At 41.9% G+C, this 25,843-nt stretch overlaps 1 protein-coding gene across 8 annotated transcripts in view; it reads right to left on the reverse strand.

Annotated features, from left to right (window-relative positions):
• Window positions 1-8,099: 8,099 nt before the first annotated feature.
• FAM110B (family with sequence similarity 110 member B) overlaps window positions 8,100-25,843 on the reverse strand; it is a 121,848-nt gene continuing 104,104 nt past the window's right edge. For all 8 annotated transcript variants that reach the window (XM_072852443.1, XM_072852442.1, XM_072852448.1 and 5 more), the window contains 2 exons: window positions 25,404-25,470; window positions 8,100-10,990 (listed from right to left, as the gene is read on the reverse strand). In XM_072852443.1, coding sequence (XP_072708544.1) covers window positions 9,576-10,688 — 1,113 coding nt within the window. In that variant the 5' untranslated portion in view covers window positions 10,689-10,990; window positions 25,404-25,470 and the 3' untranslated portion in view covers window positions 8,100-9,575. The remainder of the gene's footprint in view (window positions 10,991-25,403; window positions 25,471-25,843) is intronic.

Below are 25,843 nucleotides of genomic sequence, written 5' to 3' on the forward strand. Positions count from 1 at the left end.
AGTGGCAATAAAAACGAAAAAGCTGGCACTGGGGGCCATGGCCAGTCAGATCTTTTGGGAGCACTGAGGGGTGAAAATGTTCAACATCCCTGCTCCGAAAAGCTTGTTCATTTAAACACAGCGACTAGCTCTGCTCCTGCCGACTGTTCCTGCGGAAGACCTCATGGACCGTCACGGCTAATGTTATTTTCAGATCACATTTCTGCTCCTGCTTCTGTTCTCCTGCAGACCATGTGCTAAAGCAGCAGTCTCTCCCCTGGCTGTCCCCCCTCACCAGCCAGGACATGAGCAGGATACACTAACATCAAGGTCGCTCTAAAAATTCATGCTCGCTCCTCTGCTTCCTTGTGTAATGGTTTTATAGACAGCAAGTCTAACACTTATTTTTGGAACCTAACAACTTACTTGTAGCTGTAGCTGACAGCATCAGTCAGAAAAAGCTTCTGTGTGTTTTGTTTTTAATGAGTTTTTTTCTGAAGAGGTTCAATTTATTCATAACCCAGCTAACTACCCCATATTTTTATCTACATGACCTGCTATCATCTGGCACAGGGAAAAAAAGTGCTGGGTGTCAATAGCTGCCAGGTGTTCATACTGAACTGTTTCTCTGGCTTAAAATAATATTAAACAAGTAAAACAAACTGCCACCACTCACAAACACATTAAGCCAATGGATTAGATTTCCTGCGTATAAATACGAGGCCATAAATGGTTCTTAAAAAATGCTGGATTAAAAATATAATTAATTGCCTAGGCTTGGCTGGTGGCATGGTTTTATAGAGTTGGTCCCTCCTCCCAGTGCATCCAGCCTTCCCACGCCTGGCATGTCGGGCTATATCCCAGAAGGAGCTGATGCAGCTGCAGGACTTCATTGCTCCTTGAGTCACACAGGCTCTCTCCTTCAGTCAGCCAGTCGGACCGCTGACTTTTGCCCGGTATCTATTTACTGAATCCGAGTGCTCTGCCATGATTTCAACCATGTGAAATGCCATTTTTTATTCAGCGAAGCACGTGGTCAGGAAACCCCTTTCCATACGCTTTCAACACATTCCACAATTTCATGGCATTACACATCTGTTCACTCAGCAGCCCCCTGAAAACCTGGCGTGTCCCTGAACATCAGCTCTGTGTGGTACTTGCGTGGGAATAAGCCCATTAGAAAAAATCTCTAATTCCACACCACAACTGCATTTGTGTATTAAATCATACATGTCCCCAAGACCCGACAGTGCAGGAGTACCCTGCCTGTGGTGGGGGATTTGCCAGGACAGGGTCCCGAAGTGCTCCCCTTGCTCCCTCTTCCACAGCAGAGCTGGAAGTAGGACAACCACGGGAGAAGTGTACGCCTTTCAACGGTGACCTCCAAGGAGCAGGGTCTGTCCTGAACACTTCAGAAATGATGCCTTGAATAAATAACCTCCCATAAAGATTTTTGATATCACAGCTGACTGCTTTGCAGTTTATTACTTAAATGTGGTTTGTGGTAGGGCGAGTTTGTTTTAACATAGCACCAGTCATATATTGCTCCTGAAACACCTCATTGGTGTTTAGAGATGAGCGAAAGGGGCACCCCTGAGGCTTGAGACGAATATTCATGATGGCTCATTAGTTCCCAGTTTTTCCATAAGCTGGTCGTTAGCAGTCCAGTAAAATTTCAGAGAACATATTATAACATGTGCTACCTATGCGTAAAGAGACCCACCTTGTGCTGGGCAGGTAGGTCCTGACCTTCTCCTGATACCAGAACTAGTATTTTGTGCTTCACCAAACCTCTTCTTTGCCTCATCTCACAGATCTACATCCTGTAGAAAAAATATTTTTCAGTAAGATAGTTCAGTGCAGAACATTATACAATTCTTCTGGGGGTAAACACAGCAAAAGTAATTGAAAAATTAGTGACAGCCTAGGTGCAACACATGCCGCTGCATGTGTGGGCAGCATCTTCTAGGAGGCTGTCTGGCAGCCCAGATGGTCCTCACCAGGGGCCTGAACGGTGCCACCGCAGAGGAATACAGCACGAGGACAAATTTCTGGGCCATGGAGCAGAAGGAGCTGTATATGGGGAATTTCCACACACCTAGCTAGACCGAGGGTGGTTTCTCCTTCCATGCCAAAGGATGAGATGGTGACCTTGCAGCTGCTTCCTTGTGTTTAGATCAGGGATGTGACCTCGGGCACCCATATCAGCCAGGTATCAAGGGTCTGAAAAAGCCTCTTTTGGTGACTAATTTTACTAGACGCCATTTTGGCTACCATGGGACACACCTGCAAGCCAGGAAGATAAATAAGGTCAGAGAAAACGATGTCTTTTTACCCTCTGAACCAAGCCAGGCTGATGGCCCAGGCCAATACTGCTGCAAACAGCGAGTGCTCCAGCCACGCTGCTGTGGGTCTGTCTGAAAGCAAGGAGGGATCTCTGAACACCTGCGAGTGGTTTCACTGCTCCCAGGGCTCCTGCCTGAGGTGCCTGGAGGGATTTCCCCCTTGTGCTGCTTGGGGAGACAGAATAGGCGAGGAAAGCTCATGCACGAGATTTACAATAGGGAAAAAAGCCCACGCCCAAATAGGGCAAAATATTAAGCTCTGACAGTGGGTGAAATCCTGCCCACCCCGCTTCAAATCAGTGGTAAAATTCCCATTGATTTCAATGAGGCCAGAATTTGGGTATCAGTTTTTTCATGGTCTTCCCAAATGAAGCACCCAGCCATGTTTTAAAGTCTCCTCATGCCACTGTGGGAAAACCTGTAAGGTTTTATTAGCTTCTTTGGCTCTGTTTCACTGTATGGCATTTCAGGGAAAAAAAAACCCCGACCCTGCAATTTCATTAGGAAACAACAGCAAAAAAAATCATTTTACAATATGACTTCTTGCCTGCTCTCTACCTCCTGAATTCAATATTGGAGCGTATAGGGATACAAAGCTCCTATTTTCACTCGGTCCGTAGGAGAGGGTTTGAAAGGCCTCGTTTGTCGAACACGCTAGAAACAAAACCATGGGAAATTGAAAGCATTGATGGCTCTTTGTTCAGAGTCCTTCAACACAAAAGAAAATTCAGCAGATGGACTCAAACCCATAAGCTCACAGAAAGCATTTTCAGATGGGATGAGTTAGTTTTGTGCCAGATACATGGAAGCCGGTATGCTCCAAGATACGCAAAACATGGATAAAGGAAATGAAGCCTTTGCCAAAACCTAGTATTATAATTTTCATGCAGTCAGACACATTAACTGAACCTGTGCTTCCAAGTCTTATTTGCAGGCCAACATTAATAAATAAGACTATGTTAACTTTCTGCTGTCCCCCCCAATCTACTTAAAGAACAAAATCACCATCCCCAAAAACTTTAGTAAAATAAAGTTCACGTTCAGCCAAGCACCTTTTTATCCTACTCCTTAAGCCACTCCAAATCACTGCCAGTACATTTCTGAATGCTCTGTGCTGAGAGTAGCAAAGCTTTTACAGTTCAGAATGGCAAGACTAATCATAAAAGATTAATACACTTGAAAAGCAGGTCATTTATTAAAAGATCTTTTAAAAAAAGTTTCATTTCTTAAAAAGCAAAACTATCTACCTACCTCTGCATCTCATCTGAAAGCATTTGCATCCACAGCTGTTCAAATTTCAGCCTGTTCTTTTTTTCCCCTTCTTCATTTTTTAAGATATGACTAGCAGGTATTTATTGAAACAGTGGCATGCTTCACCATATGCCTTCTGCTTTCATACACTGATTTATCCCATCTCCCATATGAACACACAGACACCATTTTCCCGTACGCAGGGTTGAGGTGTCAGACCCTCAGCCACAGGGCTGCACGAGACAGCAGCCTGGGGATTTTAGCTTGCAAACCTGCTCTTCTCTGACCACAGCTGGAAGTCTCCTGCAATAGCCAGGTGAGGACAGACCTTGTCTCTCTTGGATCTTCCACTGTCCTCTTGTTTTACAATAGTCTTTTTAGGCAGTGCTCTTCGGCCAGCTGCCTGGGAACTGAGCAGGCAGTGCAAGTGGTCTGGATGCCACGGGTGTAAGACACACAGGTACCATGATACCGAGTGGGAGAAGGCAAAATTGTAACTATTGCTTGGATAGCAGGCCTGTATCACTCTTTTCACTGGAAATTGTGCCATTTTGCACACCATGGTCCTCAAGCCAGCATTTTGTATGGAGCTAAAGAAGTAGTAAGGGTATGCATTGAGCGAGATACAGCAGAGAAAGAAATACGGGTAATTTTGGACCACAAGGTGGATATTTCATGATATGTTTGGCATCCTGTTCTTCACGAGTGTTTTCAATCACTACTCCTTCCTGAAGAACCACCTCTTGCTGTTTCATCTTGCCTCCAAATTGCATGGCACACTGGAAAATTAAAAAATAATCCATTAAATAGACCACTATCTGTTCAGGACATGGCAGCTCAACTGCAGCCACAGAGTTACTCTCTTGGAAATAGGCTGCCATGAATATGGGGGTTGTAAAAGACAGGACAAGTTGTGGGAAAGTTGCTTTGGGATGTAGGGGCATTAACATAACTGAAGGATGAGGCTGCTTAAGAAGAGGCTAAGCAAGAAGAAGATGATGACCTTGGTCATACATTTCAGAGAAGAGAAGATGAAAACGGCAGACAAGACAAGGAAGGAACATGCAGAAAGAAAGAATGGAAGCTGGGAAAACTCAGAAAAGGCAAGACACCAAGAAGGTGGAGAAGACTTGCAGTGCCAAAAGCAGGAAACAATAATAGCACAGATACTAGCACTCTCTTACTCTTGTCATAAGACCATCATGAAAATTACTTTAAATTTAGAAGAATGACATTTAAGAGACTACAGTTTTTGTTATATAATTGATTGTTTTTCATGAAAACTAAAACAAAAAGTCACCACATTATTACTGAGTTTTGATGGGCAGCCACAACCAAATTCTTAAGTGATCAAATATAAAATATGCTTGAAGGCTGTTCATACCTAGCAGGGCAAGCCAGATGGTGTGGTGTAGGTGTCTCCACTTTATTGCACTGCGCCCCAAATGGACAGCATCCGAGTATTTTAGCAACAACGTACGGACTGTAACGAACGCTAGGACAAAGCTATTGATCACCACTTGGGCTTCCAGGGAGAAAAATAAAAGGTGTTCATGGGTTAATACTTCTGACTGAAATTTGCTTATTTACAGCTTCACTTAACAGATGCCATCATCAGGAGATAAAAGTCCTTACACTGAACAGACAATTTTAATGGCCTTTCCCATTAAGCTATGGGTGATATATTTCAAAGGGCAGATTATTGGAGTCTTTCTGCTGACAGCAAGGAATGTCAGATGAATTCAGAATATCAGTGAACATCTAAGCCTTGGTAACAAGGATTTTAATATAGAGTTATATTACAATTCAGGACAAAACACCTTGACCAATTTATTCTCTTGTACAGCACAAAGGGACCTTACACTATATCTGCATTTATATTCATTGCCAAAATAGGCAATGGACCCTTACTGTTCATGGGAACAAAGCTCCAGATGCTCTTATATTCTAAGCCTAATGTGCTCAGCTACTGGTGTGGCACCATTAATCACATAAAACATGAGTTTTATAGCCTTGGAAAACTGGCACCTCCCAGATTTATTGGTTTGACTACTCTGCTTAATGAAAAGTTTCTTATGAACAAGTTTAGTACTAATGTACTAAACATTATCATCCCATAATCAATAGGTATCAGGAAGACCGTTTTTAAGGTTTAGCTCCTTTCCTGTTCTCCCGCAGACTGAAATTATTCAGCTCTGTACTGCAGAGCTCCATTAAGCACTTTGTTTTTCATTGAATGACTGGAATCAAATGTGTATGGCCTCCATGGATGGATAAACTGCTGTAAAAAGGGATAAGTCAGCAATACTGATTGGCTCTGTTGTCTGAGCGTGTCTTTTGATTTTTGAATTTCTGCCAAAAGCATCATCATTCTGTGTTTACCCTTCAAAAGCCCTCGGTCACTCAGATGGTGCATACGCTCGCAGCACAGCGCTCTCCCTTGCAGAAACAGAATTCATAAAAAAGAAAATTTCAGTACTTGCATTTGTTGAATGTAAATTTGTGGCACAGATCCTATACCTCTCATCTTTCACAACATTGTTACTATAGAATATGAAGTGATTAAAAGAGCAGTTTTACTTTGCTGCCCATCTCTTTCACTCAGAGAAATGGTTTATCTCTGCGCAAAGCTGTACATAGATTTCAAAGTGTACTTTGCCACATCATTTTCCTCTTCCTTTCCCTCTCCAGCAAGTCAAAATAACAGAACCCCCATAAACCTCTGTGGGGGTTTCTTTTGTGTGTGTGTGTGTGTGTGTGTGAGTGTGAATTTACACTAACTACTGAAAACATACTGCGTTTTTCTTCACTTCTGGGGTGCTGGGCTCAGTCCTAGCTTCCACAGGATGCCACAGACTTTCATCTCCCTCAAGAGCTGCTCCTGCAACAGGAGCTGTTGTTTAACCATGGATGCTTGCTGTGTGCTTTGCACCTAGTAAATGCCTGCTGGAGGCAGCAGGAACAAGACCAGAACAGGTCCGTGATGAGGCGTTTGAGTTGGTCACAACTCTCTGCAAATTCAATGTTTGGCACTCAGGAATCTCCTAAGACAGAGATAAACAACAGACCCTCTCGATATGTCTGCAAGGGCAAAATGGTTATTCCCGTTTGAAAACAAAACCAGATCCGACACCAACGATGTGGCTTTTATGCAAACATATAGGTAACAGCAAGACTATAAATAAATAAATCGCATCTGCATAAACTGTAATCAAGTGACAAATGAAGGCAATTGTTATCTGCTTGTTCAAAGCCTTGTGGACATTTTGCAATCTTGTGATTTCTATTACTGCAACCTCACCAGAGTTGCAAGTTCAGCTGACTGCGAAGGTCTGGGTCCTGTAAAATCTTATTCGCGTGCATATTGTAAGCAGCCCAGATGGCGGAGTCAGAGCCTGTGCTGTGGCAAAGGTGCTGCTTAAGATCTCGGGTGAGGAAATGCTCTCTTACAGATAGCTCACAAGCCTAAACCCCTTGTGGCATTAAAAGGAAATGAAATTGATTTCTCAAGAGCCTATGGCTTCCTAACAAACCTTGGGAAACAAGTTCAGAATACTAGTATATGTTCGAACCCATTTTCTAGTTATAAAGGCTTCTTTATTACTGCTTTTGGCTGACAACAGTTGAGATAGCATGTTTATCATAATTCTTAAAACACTTGAGAGAGAACAATGTGAGTGCATTTTTATTTCAGTTTTAACGTCTTTATTTCATTGCTGTACAGCTGCATTACACTTGGCTTTAATCCCTTAAGCATTATTTTCCTTGGCAAAATAGTCACTGAACTGAGTAGAACTTACTATTGGAAAAATATGCTTGAAAAACCAGTGTGATGTCAATGCCAACTGAAACCCATGGAGCTTAAAATGTCAGAAATGTGCCTGTAGCTGAAATACATAGCTCTTCATTTTTTTGACTGAACTAGGAATGTTGTAAGTCTTAGGTTGTGAAGCCAACTGTAAAAACCATAGAGTAGCCTCCTGAAACTGAATGTGTGCTTTTTTTCCCCCCATGAACAACCATTTGGAAAACAATTATATAAAACTTGACGTAGGATAATTCCATAGGCAACAAATGACTGCGTGGCTCCGCTTCCACGCTCGCCTGCATTAACTGTGGCTATCGGTAAGAAGTTGGGCTACAGGCTTCTTAGAGAAAAGATAGAACCCGACTTTGTAAAACTTCTTTAATATTCAAATATATAAATAAGCACTACTGAGGAATAATTCAGAAGACTGCGGTGATTCATTATGAACAGATGCTATAAACGGGAACAGTAACATTGCTAGGTAAGGAAGAAGCAAGCTATTTTAGGAGTCTTGAAAATCTCTTCTAGTTCTTCAGACAGATCATGCTGCTATAGTTACTTTATAAAAAATTATATTCTGAAAAGCACTTTAGTAAAAGAAACCTTTTACTGGAACTATTATTTAACCAAGACCTTCTACAGCACTAAAACACACTGCAATTGAGTTCCCGATATAGTTTTAAGAATGGGAGGGGTAAAAAAAAGAACAAAAAACCTACCATACCTGCACCAGGAGCTATTTATTAGCATAACACTCTTCCTTTTAAAGATTTCGTAACAACTGAAGTATATACAAAGTCTTACAGCATTTACACAATAAAAAAGTTTCCTATTAGCTGATGAAGTATAAGGTAGTGCTGCAATTTACTTCAAAGCATGTATACAATAATAATGAAGCAGACCACTGTACTTTCAACTTCTCCGCTACCACACCACCACTGTCAGTTGAAATGACAGTTAATTAAGCCACTGGGAAGACACAGATTGTCAAAAGATTTGTAACAGGTTGACCTGCAGCACTAACCATCATAAGGAGGAAAAAAAAAAAAAGAAAAGCTACATACTGTCATGTTTCTACACTTTCCTAGAGCTGTAACAAACTTTCACAGCCTTAGATATAACATATGCAAGACAACATAATCACAATTTTTCAGATATAGTTCAGCTACTGAGTGTATTTACTTCTGAATAGGAGGCGTTATATTGATATGGCTGTGTGTTTCCATTTTTGTTCATTAACTGCTCAAATAGGTCTACAAAAGAAATTAAAAGACAGCATGGAGTTTGTAGCCATGATGTGTTTGACTAATAAAGGCATTCAATATCAGCTATAGGATCTAATAATTCCTGTCAAAAGTTTAAGACCAGGAATCTTTAAGTAAAAACCAAACCCGCAAAATCCCGCACCTACAACGTTTCCATCTGTTGACTCCAACCTTCTTTAAGCTTTTCCAACAGGGTAACACAAAATCATTAAAATGCTTATACCAACCCAAATGCAAGACTCATTTAGTTTATGAGAGGTCAAGCAGATTCACTAGACTACTTCTGCTGTAAAATTGAGGGAGCTTACCTAGAAAAAGGAAACCTTTACTGAACAGTCCCTTACTACAAGTAGGGATATACAGTTTAACAACGATACATAATTTAAGAACGTAACATTCTTTGCCTTTTAGAAACAGTTTTACATGTGCCAATAATGCACTTTCTACAAGAGATAAGGCTGCTTTGCCTATCGTCGTATGCCTAAACCTCTTATTTTGGCCAATTTTGCTTTTCTTCCCCCCAAAGGGATTCTGTTTCAACTTAGAAGCTAGTAACGTCAGTTGACAATATCTGTATTAAGACAAAAAGTGACATATAAAATCCACAAGAACCACATAAATACCAAGGAAGTCATATAACCTTTCCATGTAAACACTTTGATTATACTGAAGCCCTAATTAGATTCTCGTCTTAAACTTTTGGCAGATAATGTGTATGCTCAGCCAGGCTTTGTAGTTAGTTATTGTTCAAGTGGAAGCCAGGTCAGCTCACATGTTGACAGGCATGCAACTTGGAAACATTGCACAACAAGCAACACAAAGAGATTTGAGAAGTGTACAAGACTTCAAGTAGACTTCACAACCCTTCACAACTGAATATTCACAGACAAAGATACAGTCCTTGCTTTTTCTACGGTGGATTTTCTCTCACACATGGGACACTTTCTGTGACTCTCTAGCTTGCTTGATGCTATATAACCACTTGATGATTCTGGCATTCCTTTCAATGGCAGAAATGCCATATGGCACACGGTCATTGGCACTGTCATCGTTCCTAAGGTCACTGTTGCTGTCCTGAGACTGTTCACAGTCTGAGCTAATCATGCTTGCACTGCGAAAGTTGAGGGATATAATATCAGAGTTAGCCCTTGCAAAGTTTTCCATCCCGAGGTTTTCAAGCTCTTCAGGATCCAGTCCGCAGTAGTTAAAGAATCGCTCAACATCTGCATCGACACGAAAGTATCTGTCGCTTAAGTCTGATTTTGATCGCTGAAGGGAGGGTCTTCTACTAACTCCACATCCAGACTCGACTGCCTCAATCTCTGGGGATTTCAGGGTGGCAATGGCAGTGATTTTGGGCTTTGGAGGCAGAGGTGGGGCTGAACTACTGCAGGGTATTGCTTTTAAGGGCTTTGCACTAGTTACTTTCCTAATGTCTGAGGAGCTGTGAGAGACATGCAAGAAAGTCTCTGCCGACTGATCTAGGAGCCTTCTGCTGACGTTGGAGCTGCTCTCCTGCGGGCTGCTGCGGCCCTGTGTGGGGTAAACCTTCAAAGATTCGGCGAACGAGTGTCGGTTCAGCTCCGTCGAATCGGCTCTGTGGGGCGGCCAGTTTCGGGGACCATGCTTATACCCTGAACCCGAGCTGGAGCCTTCGGAGCTGTTGATGATGTTCTTCAAAATCTCGAGTTTCAGATTTTCTCTCTGGACGCCGCTCTCGGTCTTCGTGTTGTTGCTGAAGACTTTCAAGGTGGGGCTCCCCAGCGCTCGCTTGGCTGCAGGACAGACCGGCGGCTTCGCCAGCACTGCTGGCTTGACAGGCTCCTGCTTGGCGTTGATGACCTCCTGGCTCTTGACGTATTTCGCCTTGTCGGCTTCTAGCCTCTCCACCGCGCTCAGTCTTTTTGGATTAGGCTCCGCCTGCCTGCGAAAATAGTCGGGTCCTTTGTTCAGGATGCGGAGAGGAACGGCGGACGTGAAAGTGACGGCAGGGCTGACCGGCTTCACCATGCTACCTGTCGGTAGTGTTTCTGTAGGCATGTTTGGTGGTCTTTCCCCCGCAGCCGTTTTGGATTCTTCTCTGGGATCTCCTAAATGCACGGTGCAGAAACATGTACATTAAGCACAATGAATAGCCGATGAATCCTGGGATCTGAGCGTTAGCAGCAGCGCCTCATCTCACAGCTCATTAAATAACACTGCGTTTCTCTTTTAAAGGCAGCCTTTGTAGGGCAAGGCCACCCGACACAAGTCCGTATTAGTCTGCTCCGCCGACTCCTTTCTTCTCGCTGAAAGATGCGGGAGTCTCGCCGTTCCCTTTGTGCTCCGCTACCGGCAGCGATCTGAAACGCAGAATAACCAACCACACGTTAGCGAGAGCGCCTGACATCAGAGCGATAGCAACAGCCGCCTCCCAGCCCTCCTCTCCCACCGCCGGACGGGATGCAGCCGCCAGCGCCGGCGCAGGGGAGGCGGCGCTCGGGGCGCCCATGCCCCCCTCTCGCTCCGCACCCCCGAGCATCTTACGAGAAACGTGTTGCTCGTTGCTTACGGTCTAAGCTTGGATTTAACAAAATTACACTGGAAAAGAAAAAAAATAAAAAAAATTAAACCCCACCACGATACAGCCATGTATTTCTGGAGGGAAAAAGGGAAGAAAAATGTGTCGATTCAGAGACTTAGACCCATCTATCTCCCGAAAGAGCACTTTCAAACTAATATCTTTGGCTTTGATTAGTTGATTTGTGTACACATTTTATCTCTAAACCCCAAACATTCTTCTGCTTATAGGCAACATACTCTGTAAATCTAAGAAATTAAGTGTATTTTCCTTTTTTATGAAATGCTCCAGAAAACAATCTGGTCTAAAAAGCAGAGAGCAAACAGAGACATGTAGCATTTTAAGTGCAGTCCACACGTTTCATTGTTAATCTAATATAAAACCAACAATTAAAAAGGAGGAGGTCTTGCTAAAGCCACCTATTCCAGTTCAAAGTCTGTTTGAACATTAGTCCCCAAAGTACCAGTGCTCCAGCAGTAAAATAAGGATTTCCAAGTTCTTGTGATCACCTTACAGGCTTAACAGAACCACAAAAAGAGGCTTTGTTTTGTGATGAAAGATTTTGGGAGCACACAAAAACATTCTGACTGGGTTTGAAAGAAAAGAACTTGTCTTCACATTTGGATATAATCATTCAAGTTTTCTACCAAGCACTAAGTGCAAATGAAGTTTACCTTCATCTAAATTATTTTAAGATCCTATCACTTAGGATTGTCACAACAGTCTAAAATCCAACACCATGGATGATGTTACAAGTGCTGTAACAATTTTTCCCACATGAGGCACTGAAGGGCACTTATCACTGAATCTACTTTTCAAGCAGTGATTTAGCTAATGGGTCTCATTTGTTTTATTACTGCCCCATTAATCTATGCTGCCCTTTTTAATATCCCACTTCTGTGTTCTTCTGAGAGAGAAAGAAAAGCAGCTGCTACTTCTTCACTCATCCTAAGCAACACAGAGCAGCATCCTTCCCAGGGACGACCTGCTTTTGTGTGTACTGCGATGCTGTGCATGCTCATCCATCAATAGCCAACTTACTAATATAGGGTGTGCCATCAGTATATTGTTTAGACCAAAAAAACCCACCAAAAAATTAAATACCAGCTAAAGATACATTAACAATAAAAAGAAAACAACCTCAAGTACTGATTCCCAGGAATACATGATATATATACATTGAATATTCTCTCTAAATCATCCAAGGTCAAAGCAAGCAAATAAAATACATAAATGCTCTAATAAGATTATAGGAAAAAGCTGAGCTTTCTCCTGAAGGCTCACTGTCACAGCATTCTTCAAACATAAACTAACATATTTAGGTGGGTGATAAACCAGACACGTATTCAGTGCAATTGAAAGGGTAGTGAAATGTTAATTAAGCTTCCCTTTCAATGTTGTTTTATAAATCCTAGCACTAACTCCTCAGCAGTTTGACTTCCTGAATTTTAACTAAGTCCTTCTGAAAGAGAAAAAGCTCGCTTTCCTCATTTGAATCAACATATTTATTGGTACTATTTTGAAATTAAGTATCAAATTTCCAAATGTGCTGAAGGCAATTCCAACACGCATCTGCACACACACATTTCTCTTCCACACACACAAATCAAATCTTTCCACGTCGCCAGCTCAGAGCTTGATGGCTAAATGCTTGTAAAAATACCCCATTGGTGTGTGTATTTGATACTTGTATGCAGAAATCAAATCTATGCGAGAGCAGGGGTCTTGTCAGGAGGAAGAAAATCCCCAAAACAACCAAAACCCCAGTTCTCTGTACTAAACAACACTGTCACCCAACTGAGTTAATACCACTTGAATAAGCAAGACCACAACTCTCCCTTTCCTCCTCGGCCATTGTCATTAAAGGCCACCATGGTCCTGCCCCAGAGGACAGCTGCCAACTCCATTCTCCTCCTGGCGAGCGACTCCATGCAGCACTACGGATCGGAGCTGTGGGAACTGAGGCACTGGACTCGAGGCTGCTTTTGGAAGTCTTTCCCCAGCACTTAACAACTTCCTCACTCAGGACAGCCCTGATCAATGCCAACAAGCATTGCTTAGGAGGCTAAGCATCCATGTTGGCTTCAACACCACACTTAAAAGGAAAAAAGAAGGAGGGGGAAAAAAAAATCCCAGTGTGCATGCATGTTCATCCGAGAGAACAAGAGTGCTTGTTTGCAAGCACATATGGGGCCAAGTGCCCTGAAGTCAATGGAACTATGCTGTGACTGGCAATGAGCTCCAGGCATGCCTAGAAAGAAAAGCAAAGACCTGGTGAAGAGCCAGGGCAGAAATGTCCACCCGGGCCAGCACAGGGAGCCGGGGGAGTAACGGCCAGGTGGTTACGTGGCCAGACACAGAGGCTTTGTACCTGTGGGGCCGCTGGTATAAATTATGATACACGCAGCTACAAAAAAGGATCAACTAAGGCTTTGTGTGTTGTTTAAATTACCCCATTTCACCGAGGTGCTGCATTTAAATATCACAGGGAAGTTTATTCAGTACTCTTATCTCAGAGAGCTGAAAATTATTAACCAGACACTGTTAGAAAAGAAAGTGGGATGAAAGAGAGGTTGGTGAATGTAAAGTGCTAATGAAACAACTTCTCCTGCCTGTGCTGGTGATGGCTGCAGCCCAATTCTGCTGCTAGCAGGGAAAGGGAGCGCAATTCCTACCAGCCTCTCTGCTGTCCACAGGCACCTCAAACACAGCAGCGACACTAGAGAGCCTTGCTACTTATTAATTTCATTGGTAATGAAAAAGGCTGAGCAGCAGCAGTACAGTGTAGTCTCAGGAAGACAAAATCGTGCCACTTAGTTTCCAGCTGTGAAAATCATCATTGCAGCAACAGGGATATAGAAATGGCTTTCTTCTGGCTTAAACTCCAAAGAAACTCACTGCTTAGGCATCTCAAGTTCCTGTTGCGTACAGCTCTGGTACCAGTTTTGCACTGCAGAAATTCAAAGGCAAGTAGGTTTTCTTCACCCACTCCCAGGAAATGTGTGAAATACACTTAGGGACCTAAGAAACGTTCCTTTTACTCTGTTTACATCCAAATGTCTACTCTGTAGGTGTAGTTCTTCTATGGACTGAACTGTGTTTTTCAGGATTCACTCCGGATTTCCGTTATTGCTCTTCCTTATAACTACTGCTAGACTTAAGAGATTATTTAAAGAAAAACAAAGCTAAAAACTTATGCATACATTCAAACATAGTTCATTTTAATACTATGCATACATTAATAAAACGTTTCTTAAAGTTCTTACTAACTGAGCTCCTCTAACACCCAGCGACTGTTCCAGACCTGCTGAGTAGAATACAAAATGTACAAAGGGGTAGAGGGGTTTTGGTTTTTTAAAGCTGGATTTTCAGCCAGACACTTCGATTCAGGATTCCTTTGCGACAGAGGCAGAGGTCCAAAAAGCACTTATTCATTCTAGGCATCGTGCTCTAATCATTCGTAGGTCTGTAATATGTTTGTCAGATAGTCACATTTAAATAACAGACGCACTATCTGCATGATTTAGGGGAACACAATACAGCCTAGAGCAGCAGTAGCTATACAACTAACATTAACTACAAATAAATCCTCTATAAAATATTATTTCCCTGATTTAAAGCCAAGACAGTAGGAGGAGATAAACTATGCAGAAACTTTGGAATTACAGTTCCATATATTCTAAATATGCAGTTTTTTGAAATTTAAAATAAATTTATGAACTGGGCCCATTCTGGCAAGTATTTATCTCTAGTGCTATTATTAATACAGTGTTATTGTACAATACTCACATTTATTTTTTCTCTCATACCTAAAGCTGCATTCTAAACACAGACTGAATGATGCTAACTGACAGCAAACAATGCGCCGGTGCTCCCTGGTTCTGTGTTGCCCTGTAAGCTCCTGCACCTTGGCCAAGTTTCAGCCAGTCTTTGCCTAAGAGTATCCACAGAAGAGCACTACATATTTTAACAGTATTCAAGTTGCAACAAAGCAGCAAAAACCAACAGTGAAAATGTGGCCCAAATGAAATTAGAGGAATTTCTGCTCTTGACTTCGGCGAGGACACAGCTTTACCCGACAAAGCTACAATGAAGCTCATGCTCTTAATTCATCCCTCTGGGACAGCGGATGAAGGGATTGTACAGGAGGTAGGATGAAGCACAGTGGATAAATAGAATGAAGGCTGACAGCCTTTACTCTGCTTTCCTAAAGGCCCGTGTCAATTTTATTTTCCAGATGATAAAATATAACTACCACTACCTCAAGATGCACCATAAACATCACATAAATTCCAGCATAAGTAATCAACAAGTGATCTCAACAGGACTCAAAGAGATCACAAACCAAAATCTGCATAGGAACACAGGACACAGATGGAAAATGTCAGGCTCTGCTAGCGACTAGGTGCACTTTAGAGCTGCAGGTCTCATTATGAAGATGCTGCTTTGTTAACAGTCCCTGCAAAGCCTATAAATGAGGGCTTCACAGAGAATGACTTGCTACAGGTCTATGCACTAAGTTGTACTAATGTGTATGTCTAAAAGTGACATGAGTTCTTCTGTGGATAAATGTCATTATAAACCTCGTATATTTATATTACTAAGTTCAAAAATACAGGCTAAGCCTAAATAAACTAGGCTGAAATTGACACAAGATGATCCACATCCGGAATGGCAGCAGTATTTCATTTCTGAAACCAATTTTAGATAAACATGTGTATGGGTGTAGACTTGGTCTCACATAATATTAACTGTCAAGATAAAGCATGAGGAGATGGAATAATCTTTCAGATCTACCATGACTCAAAATACTAATGGAAGTGCTGATTTTCAACTCTGCTCCCCCCTAAAACATGAAACAATGAACAGTAAGTGAAGAGCAGGACCTGTTCAAGCAGACATTTAAGCCTTCAAAAGGTCATAAAAAAATGTGAACTACAGTGACCTAAACCCAAGAGTGGCAGAATTACGTAGACATGGGAAATCTCCATCAAGTGGGAAGGTAATAACTTTGGCGAGGGCAGCCACTTTTCACTGCTGATGTATTACTTCCAACCAAAAAACCCCAACTACAACTGGCATTAACTTTGTAATAACTTGCATAGATGAACGTACAATGAGGTGATAAATTTACGCTAATTCTGCTTTGCTCTTACATCACACTCAAAGACTTTTAAGATAAAACTTTCCATAAACAAAACACTGCCACCACTTCGCACTCTTTCTATTTCACTGTGCAGTTGAAACGATGAGGTTTAAAGCAGGATGCTGCCATAACCTGAAATGTTAACACTGTTACGGGGAAATAGCTTCTGGAAAATCCATGGAGGTACAAATGCCTGGAAAGCAGGAAAGCAAGTTAGCAGCTATACTTACATACTGCCCCTGTAATGTATGCTTAGTGCTCACTGGGAGCTGGATAGAGATGACTCTTTGAAAGAAAAATCTTCAGAAAGTATTTTGCTTCTTTTTAGTTCTGAAATCCGGCACTGTTACATTTCCTACCCAGCAGCAATAATCCACTCTCAGTGATACTTGCTTCTGGGTAAATACTGCCCTATAGATGGCTCCCAAACATGAAAACTCTGATTTCTTTCAAAAGGCGCTGACAGCCGCACAAATGCATAAGAAAGCTCAGAAATGAAATTTCCCTTTCTTCCAACTAGATAGTAAAAAAAAAGGCCATCTTATTATTTACAGCGATATTACATGTTGTGTTTGTAAAAGCTGTAATGGAAATCAATAGTTTTCTTTGGACCCCTGTGTTGATTACACCGTATTGTACTCTAGAATAATTTCAGTCTCTCATTTAAACAAAAAAAAGCCAGGAAAGGCCCTAAAAAGTATGGTAAGGAATGTAATTTTTTATTACATTTGGAGCTTTAGCTTTATGTGAATACTTCTATTTCAGTGTGCATTCTATGAGAATGACTCTCTAAACACTTTGCAAAGCCTTAGGAAACACCTCTACTTCTCGTTCATCAGCCAGTGTCAATGGTCTCAAGTCCAAACCACTTTTATCCTTTTAATTCTGCACCTCTCCATAACCATCACATTTAAATTTATAGCCTCCTCCCTACAACAAGATCCCAATTCCCAATTTATCCTGTGGTCTCCTGGGCCTACACAATTTCCCCAGGATCCTCTCTGCACTTTTAGAAATCAACACAGCCCCCTTCTTCAATACAGGATACTTGGTCCTGGTGCTCCATCACATTCAGAGGTTCATCAGACCCCGAGACAGGCCCCTGCTGCACCAGGTCGCAGCTGTTTGGTCCCTCTTCTCTGGGAAAAGGGGGATTCTTATCTCTCTGCTCCTTCATCACCTCCTCGTCAAACCGTTTCCCCATTGCACCATCCCATTTTTGCAAGATGCAGTAACTCCTGCTCTGCTCTGGTTGAAGGCGTAGTGCTGTCTGGACTACGCTTTTCCTTTCCTCTTCTCTACTGATAGGAAAAGCTGGCATCTCATCTCCTTATTCCTGGCAGCTGTCCTTCACAGCCATGCTTGGCATCCTGGAAAACCACTTTTTTTCCTAGCGGTAACATTTTCATGTGTAAAAAAAATAATAATTAATTGGGCAGCTTTATGTGTCATCACTGCACACTGGGAGAAAACAGAGGGAGGCAGAACAACAAAACAGTTTTAATTATGAAGCTCAGCAAAAAATGTTTGAAATGGAACACTATTCATTTTAGTTCACATCTCAAATCCGTGGTAATTCTTAACAAGCCCATTTTAAGTGTGAGCTGTATTTTAAGCTACCCAGATCTTTGCAGTAATAGGTTCAGTAGAAATCATATGCATTAGTGAAGAAGGAAATCAAAATCTACCTGCAAAAATGAAGAGATACACCTGTAAAGCACCCTCCTTCTAGTATTACCACACGGATATGCCACCTCACTAGCAGGATTTGCAGACTCCATACATCAGTCACCCGCGTGGCCCCTGGCCACAGCCAAGGCTGATCCTCTGCCCCACAGAGAACAACAGAAGCACAAGCGTGATCAGTAATTAGGCAGCTGGGCAACAGCTCAGTAACTTCTGCAGCATCCCTCACCAAAAAACTGATTATCATTAACTCAGCTACGGAACATACATTTAGGTCGCAATATTTTCAAAATGCCAATTCTGGACTATTTAACACACTGAGGTAAATAAAACGTAGTCCTAAATCCTTGGAGTGTTTGAAAACTTGTATGAATGTTAAAGCAGTCTACTGCAGCATACTCGTCATCACCAGTGCAACTACGAGATCAGACTTGGTCTTAACTTACACTGTGGAGTGAGCCCTAACACATAAATCACCTTGGCTTAGAGGAACTTCTGCACGTAAACTTGGAAATACTAAGAAATCAAGCCAGATTTAAATGGATAAATTGAAAAGTATAGATTTTCAGAATGAAAGTTTCTGTTAAATGTGCAGCATGTCTACCAACACGGCCCTTGTAGTCAGACTTGAGGACCCGCAACCAGGTGACTTCAGTAGGTTCACCTCCTTCATAGCTACTGCAGCAAGGCAACGTGGCTTCACTTTGAGATTTGGCAGCTCACTTGATGCAAACCTATAAAAGCAACCTCAAGCTGAGCAGTCAAAACTAAGGAACGCTGAAACACGCACACCTAAAGTGGCAGATTCTGTAGGGAAAGACAGTCTCTATGTTCACCATTTAAGTGTCAGCAGTCTTCATAAAATCTTGGGTAGCTGATGTTTAGGTTTATATCTCGCCTTGAAGTACATGTTCCTCTGCCAGTACTTTTTTGCTTAAACTAATAAATTGAGAATCACTTCTGAACACTTCTGTCTGGGTATAACATGCCAGCTATGTCCTGAACACCAAACCAGGTCAAAACCTGGACGCCTTCCCCATCTCCCATATTTGACTTCCATGGAAAGGGACTGTGAGAAATCTGGAAGGAACATGAGGATGTAGGACAGGAGGGATGTTCAGGGAAAAAGGCCCATGGGTACACCCTGCACACCCAGGCCACCCAGCATAGGTGCAGCCCTGTTGTTTCTACTAACAGGCATGCACACATCTAAGCTTGATAGCTAATTCCCAAGCTGTAGAGGAACCAGGGATTTCCTTGCCCATCTTGCTTGTTCACACCGCCTTATCCGGCAAGTACCTGCCGGCCCTAAAAATGCAGTCAGGGATGATTAGGATGACAAAGATAACACCTTTTCCTCTGCTTGACTTGGAGTGCAGACTGGAAGCAGCCCTCCAGGGCAGATGCTCAAAGTACTAGGCTATACCACATGTAGAGACAGATCCTTCTCCAGCACTTCTTTTTAAAACTAAATATTTTTATAAACACTTTTAAAAAATAAATATTTGCAAGCTTTCTTTAAATGAAGGAAAGAGTAAAAAAGCCCACATAGGGTACTTGGCGAGGAAATCAGGTTACTAACCCTGCTCCAGTGCAATTACGTCATTTCTAGCAAGTAGGACATTTCAGCCGAAATAGGAAGACCCACTCAATATTCTGCCAACTGGGTTCTTCCTCAGGAGGTGGGAAACTTGCCTCAATTCAGGGACTGGGGATTTGATCCAGTCTCCCATTTCTCAGAAGAGTGCAGCAATCTCTGATCTTATGGACATAAATGGCTACCTGCTACTGCTGCCAGCTCGTTTTTGTGGGAAAGGAAAAAATTTACCAGACTGTATAATAAGAAGCCAAAAGCCCTGAAATCTCAAGTTGCCATGTTTAGACTCCTGTTTATTGAGAAAAGTTTTCTAAAACTGTTTACAATGAGAAATATATTAAAGGAAAATAGTATCATACCTATAAACAGATTTTATTTGAGAAATAACAATAAACCCACAATGAAAATAGCTGCAGTTAGACATTCCCTTGCAGTCAGTATCCCTGCAAAACTCCAGAAATGTTCAAATACATGAAGACCCAAAGTAAACAAATATAGCCCAGAAAAGAGAAACAATCCCAACAATTTATGCTGTGAAAAAAAAAGAAACCATAAAGAGCTACTATAAATGGAAAAAAATCTATCACACCTAAAATTTCCTTTCCTTTAGTCAGAGATTTAATTAGTAAGAGAAACTTTTTAAATACTTATTTTCAAAGTTTCAAAACGAAGCTTAATAGCATCCTTCTGAAGTTTCTTACCTGTTGTGAAAATATATTTGAAAGAAATAGTGCACAAGTATATGGAATATTTCTTATAATACTTACCAAATTTTTCCAAGCAAGAAACCAGAAAGTCACAGAGATTATATAATTTAAATCTTTTCTCTCTTATTTTAACAGCTTACTCTTATCTTGTTATATGGAAAATTCTTTTTAATAAACTCTATACACAAACACAACCGTTTAATCCTTAGAAATAAATATTAAAATATAGCCAATGAACATCTGTTACTGACATTAAGAACCTACAAGACCACCTTTAACAGGCAGTACAGTAGGCACAATTGAAAACTGAGTATGCTAAACCCAGTACCATTAGAAAAATGATAACGTTCAGCCAGTGGAGTACAATAGAGTGGCCTAATTCTGACAACTGAGGACTTTGAGCCACTCTTCTGATTAGCTGTGGGGTCTTGTTTGTCAAAACTCTTTGTATTAAACAGCCTGTTCTGTAACATGAGATATTACTGCAGTAAGGTCAGCATGGCTATTTAAAAATAGTTTCTACACCATAATTGCCCTGAGTTAACCATTTCTAAGCATTGAAACTTTACATACATGAAATACTGCCCATTTATTTTTTCTTAAACACATTGTAAAAGTTTTGAATATTGTAAAAACAAATCAGTTTTTTTAAAAATAATAATAATAATAAAAACCCAAAAACAAACCACACATGATTTACAGCAGTGTTCCAGGGCACTGCAACCTTCAGAGCAATTCCATGAATGGTATCTTTTATTTTTGACTGGTACAGCTATATTTTCTCTAGATAAGCGGACATTTTCCCATATCACAGGATAGTTCATTCCCCTTTTCTCCAGCCTCAAGTCTAAAGATATACGGTGTTAGACGTCAAGAAAGAAAACAAAAGGAGCACATAACACTATGTCTTGAAGACATGTCTGTATATTTGAGACTTCTTCAAGCAGATGGTTAAAAATACCAATTTTGGCACTGGAACATAATCCAGGTTAGGTCTTCACTGTTATTACAATGTTGCAATCAATGATTGTGCTGGTTTTGGCTGCGATAGAGTTAATTTTCTTCATAGTAGCTAGGATGGGGCTATGGTTTGGATTTGTGCTGGAAACAGAGTTGATAACACAGGGATGTTTTAGTCACTGCTGAGCAGTGCTTACACAGGGTCAAGGCCTTTTCTGCTCCTCACCCCACCCCACCAGCGAGTAGGCTGGGGGTGCACAAGAAGCTGGGAGGGGACACGGCTGGGACAGCTGAACCCAACTGACCAAAGGGCTATTCCACACCATATGGTGTCGTGCTCAGCATGTAAAGCTGGGGAAGAAGGAGGAAGGGGAGGACGTTTGGTGTGATGGCGTTTGTCTTCCCAAGTAACCATTACATGTGATGGAGCCCTGCTTTCCTGGAGATGGCTGAACACCTGCCTGCCCATGGGAAGGAGCTAATGAATTCCTTGTTTTGCTTTGCTTGCGCGCACGGCTTTTGCTTTAACTGTCTTTATCCCAACCCATGCGTTTTCTTACTTTTACTCTTCCGATTCTCCCCCCCATCCCACCGGGAGGAGTGAGTGAGCGGCTGGGTGGTGCTTAGCTGCCGGCTGGGGTTAAACCATGACAATGGTATAGCTGTATAATCCAACACAAGTACTACATTGTATGTGCATGGCTTGATCACACATTTGCGTGTGTAACCCCTTAGACTATACCAGATGTATTTATTAGAGTTGTTGAGGTGTTACCTGTTAGAATACACTGAGTGTATTTTCTTCTTAATTGCTGTATTGAAAGCATGTGCCCATAGAGTCCACATGTTAAAACTACAGATCTTCACAAACTGTTCACAACCTATCTAACTGAAGATGAATATCCAGTTAGCTCCTTGTTAATGAGCATCCAAACTTTTGTTTAATATCCAAGTTTGATGCTCTAAGTGTGTTTTCGTATTACTGACATTTAATGTAATGACTCTCCACTAAAACAATGTTCTTAGAAAGATGCTTTTAAGAAGTCAGATTGCCCAGACAGCACACTGAATTGTTTTTGCATATCTGAGGGCTCTGATGAAGTTATGATGATGAAAATTCTTCCTGGCCACAACTTTTAAGAAACCATAAAAACCTCACTGTCTTAAAGAAAACAAAAGCTGTATCGAGTCATGAGCAGTACATTTAATCAAGTGGAGAGGGAGGCAGTGCAGGGAGGGTTGAAGCATCCCAGCTCCAAGAAAAAAAAAAAACAACAACCAAACCTGGAATTGGGAGCATGGGGATAGACATAAGAAGAGCGAGAAATGGCAAGACACAGAGAGGTAGAGGAGAAATGCAATTACCAGCAAAAAGAGCACAGAGGAAAAGGTGTTGGGAATAAAGAAGGGGGCACCAAACAGTGGGTTGGGAAGCAGAAATAGATTACAAGGACAGAGAGGGATTAGAGGAAAAAGGAAGGACAGTTCGAGTGCTCTTCCTCATCACCTCTCTTGCAGCTCCTACGTCCCGTAGAGGGAACTGAGATGGCGTAAGGGTACAGTGGAGAAGGGTATTGCCCAGTGAAGCTCCTCCTGAAGCAAAGCTCCCTCCAACCCAGGCCACTTTTGGGTTGCAGTCAAGAGATATGTCCTCTCCTTTCTCCTGCAGTCTCCATTCCCAGGGCAGGCTGTCCATCAAGCCTAGCAGGCTGGTGGTGGAGGAGCTGGCACCGGGGTGGTTGGCAGGAGGGGATCACAGAAGGATACCAGCCTTGGAGCCTCGCACATTTTCAAGAGGAAAATGAACAGTAGAGGAAATCCAGTCAAACAGAAACACCCGCCGGTCAATCGAACGAGTGCCGAGGTTTGCTGTAGCCTCCTCAGTAAATCCAGTTCTTCCTTTTCGCATCGCTTCAGCTCACTTTCATGTGCTGTTTGCATGCCGAGACACATAATAGGCTTGCCTCTGGGGAGTCCTGAACCCGGGATGCTCTCAACCCTGTCCTCAGAAGTGCCTTAGACTCTTGCTTAGAAAGACTGCTTAAATTATTTCTCTATTCCTATCCCCCATTATAGTATCAGACTACCTCACCGTTGCTATGTACCTGTTCTCCCCTCAGACCTGTGATATACAGCCACATTAATAGGCCTCCCTCTCCTGTAAACAAAGCGAAATCTCCAAACAGGGAATTAAATACAGGACTGAGTATGATTGCCCAAAGGAACAAAGGAAATTTTTTCCAAACTCAGAAATTGGATACAAGTATCCCAAGCTTGTAGCTACTGCTTTACCCCAATAAACTGTTACTTCTTTAGAGACAATTATCAGCAAACTTTTTAAGTAGGTGGACCTAGAGAAACTGAACTTGAACATCACAGGGCCAAGCTGCCTAAGCCAGACAAATCATGAGATGCAGCAAACAAGGTGCCGAGCATCAAGTGAGGACACGTGGTGTCTGTTTTTTCATCCATCCGTGCCTGCTGCATAAAGGTCACCTCTCCCAGCCAGCTGCCCTGCCAGCACACTGTCCCTGTCACTGCTGGCGAACCAAGTCCCTCCAGTGAAGATGTCCCTCACTCACTAGCACCAGCTCATCACTGATCTGGACTGGTTTCAAGACATTCTCTAAAAGCTAATAATGAGGGAAGGCTGGCTGTGTCACTGCAGCCAGGACCAAATGCTGCTTTCATCATAAATCACGGACCCAATCTTTTCTGTTTGTGAAACGAGCAATGTATCTCCAGCAAAACTACAGACCTCCTGGAGCATCTGTACGAACACCAAACACTGACTTCCCTTTTTAAGAAGGCAGAAATAAAACCCATACAGCATGACATCAGGAAGGTAAAAATACGAAATGTGACTGTGAAATTAGTGTAGGTTAACTTGTGACCACAAAAACTAACACAGATCACTTACAAGGCTTTGAATGTTCCTGGTGTCAGTCCTTGGCACAGCCAAGACAGTTTTGCTGCCTTTAATTTCATACTACAATGTATCTGGAATTTCAAGCTCCCAATTTCCTCAGCTGACAGAAACGGCTTCTGAGATGATTTCTACATTCTGGGAACAGATTTTTACCCTTAAATTAGCCATGCATACTCTCAAGACTTAACATTTTTGTCTTGAAATAAAACAGCAGCAATAATTGTTAATTTAAGACCCCACACAATGCAAATTTACGTTCTGGAGCCATATATGGTAACTGGAAACAGATGAACATGAAACACCTTCTACTGAGCGGAATTAAAACTAAATATTAGTGAAGCGTGTTGCTGATTTGATACATGATGCATCAGACATTGATTACTGATTTTTTCTTTGCTACAGCACAATACCAGAAGAGTCCTACTAGTCTTTCAAGAATTGTACAACCGTTGGTACAAAGCGCCACATGTACAGCTCCTGTCCCCTCCCGCCCTCTTGCGTTTCAGCTGGTTTCCTTGTACTCACCAAGGATGAAGCTACTTGATATATGACATTCTTTTCATTATTCCTGACACTGGATTTCCCCCTTTTGTTTAGGAGCTTTAACGATGAATAAAAGATTTTAAACTTTAATGCTCATCTCCTGCTCAGACCTTGAAATCAGGCTCAGAGTGTTGTGGATGGGCTCAGAGATGTTTAAGCTTTCTTCTGGTTTCGAGTGCATTAGTAATAACAAGATAAATAACAGAAGCTCTGGAAGACTAAGGCTAGAAGCGCTCACTTGCACTAACAGTCTCCATTATAAAAACTTAATGCAATCTACTGAATGGAAAGAATGTAACCGAAGTACAGGTTGGGAATAAAGGATGGGGAAAAGCCTGGAAGTACTGGACTATTTCCAAAAAGGATTCTGCCACGTTGACACATACATCGCTGTGTGACTGGGGCCAGCAAAAGCAAGCCTCAACCTTTCTTAAACAGTACTGAAGTATATATTTGCAACTAATGAATCTGCCAACCCAATTGATTAGTAAAGGTCAAGGAAGAGGAATTCATTACCAGAACATACCTCCCAGGACAGCAGAAGAGGACATGGTAAAGTCCTTCTGGAATTGCCCTCCTTTTATCAAATCCTGGGAAAAAAATGTGCATTTTAATTCAAAAAGGTACCTGTAAAAGCGCAATGCCAAAGTCTTGTCCACGCTCTGAACAGGGGAATGTAACACTCCAGGGGATTCTGAAAAAAAAGAAGAAAATGAAACATGAAAAAAGGCATTAGAAAAACCACAACAGAGCAGTAATACGGCAGGCGTGTACATGTCAGTGCTGCTGTGATGTTGGAGGTTGTGGAAACCAGACGCCAAGGCTGGTCCACGCCATGAGAAGGGAGGGAAAGAAACACAAGGCAGCCACAAGAGCAACCAGGACTATTTCACATGAAAGACCAGATAAGTGATGAAATCAACATGGCTGCACACTGGAAAACTACAAGCTGTGTAATAATAACAACTAATTAAAAAGTCATTTGGGAAGCCTCAGAACACAAGCTCACATATGCTGCAGTATGCGAGGTGCGAGACGAGATGCAGGCATGCTGTGGATCAATGTAT

Source organism: Ciconia boyciana, chromosome 2 (assembly GCF_034638445.1).
Source record: "Ciconia boyciana chromosome 2, ASM3463844v1, whole genome shotgun sequence".
Taxonomy (NCBI): domain Eukaryota; kingdom Metazoa; phylum Chordata; class Aves; order Ciconiiformes; family Ciconiidae; genus Ciconia; species Ciconia boyciana.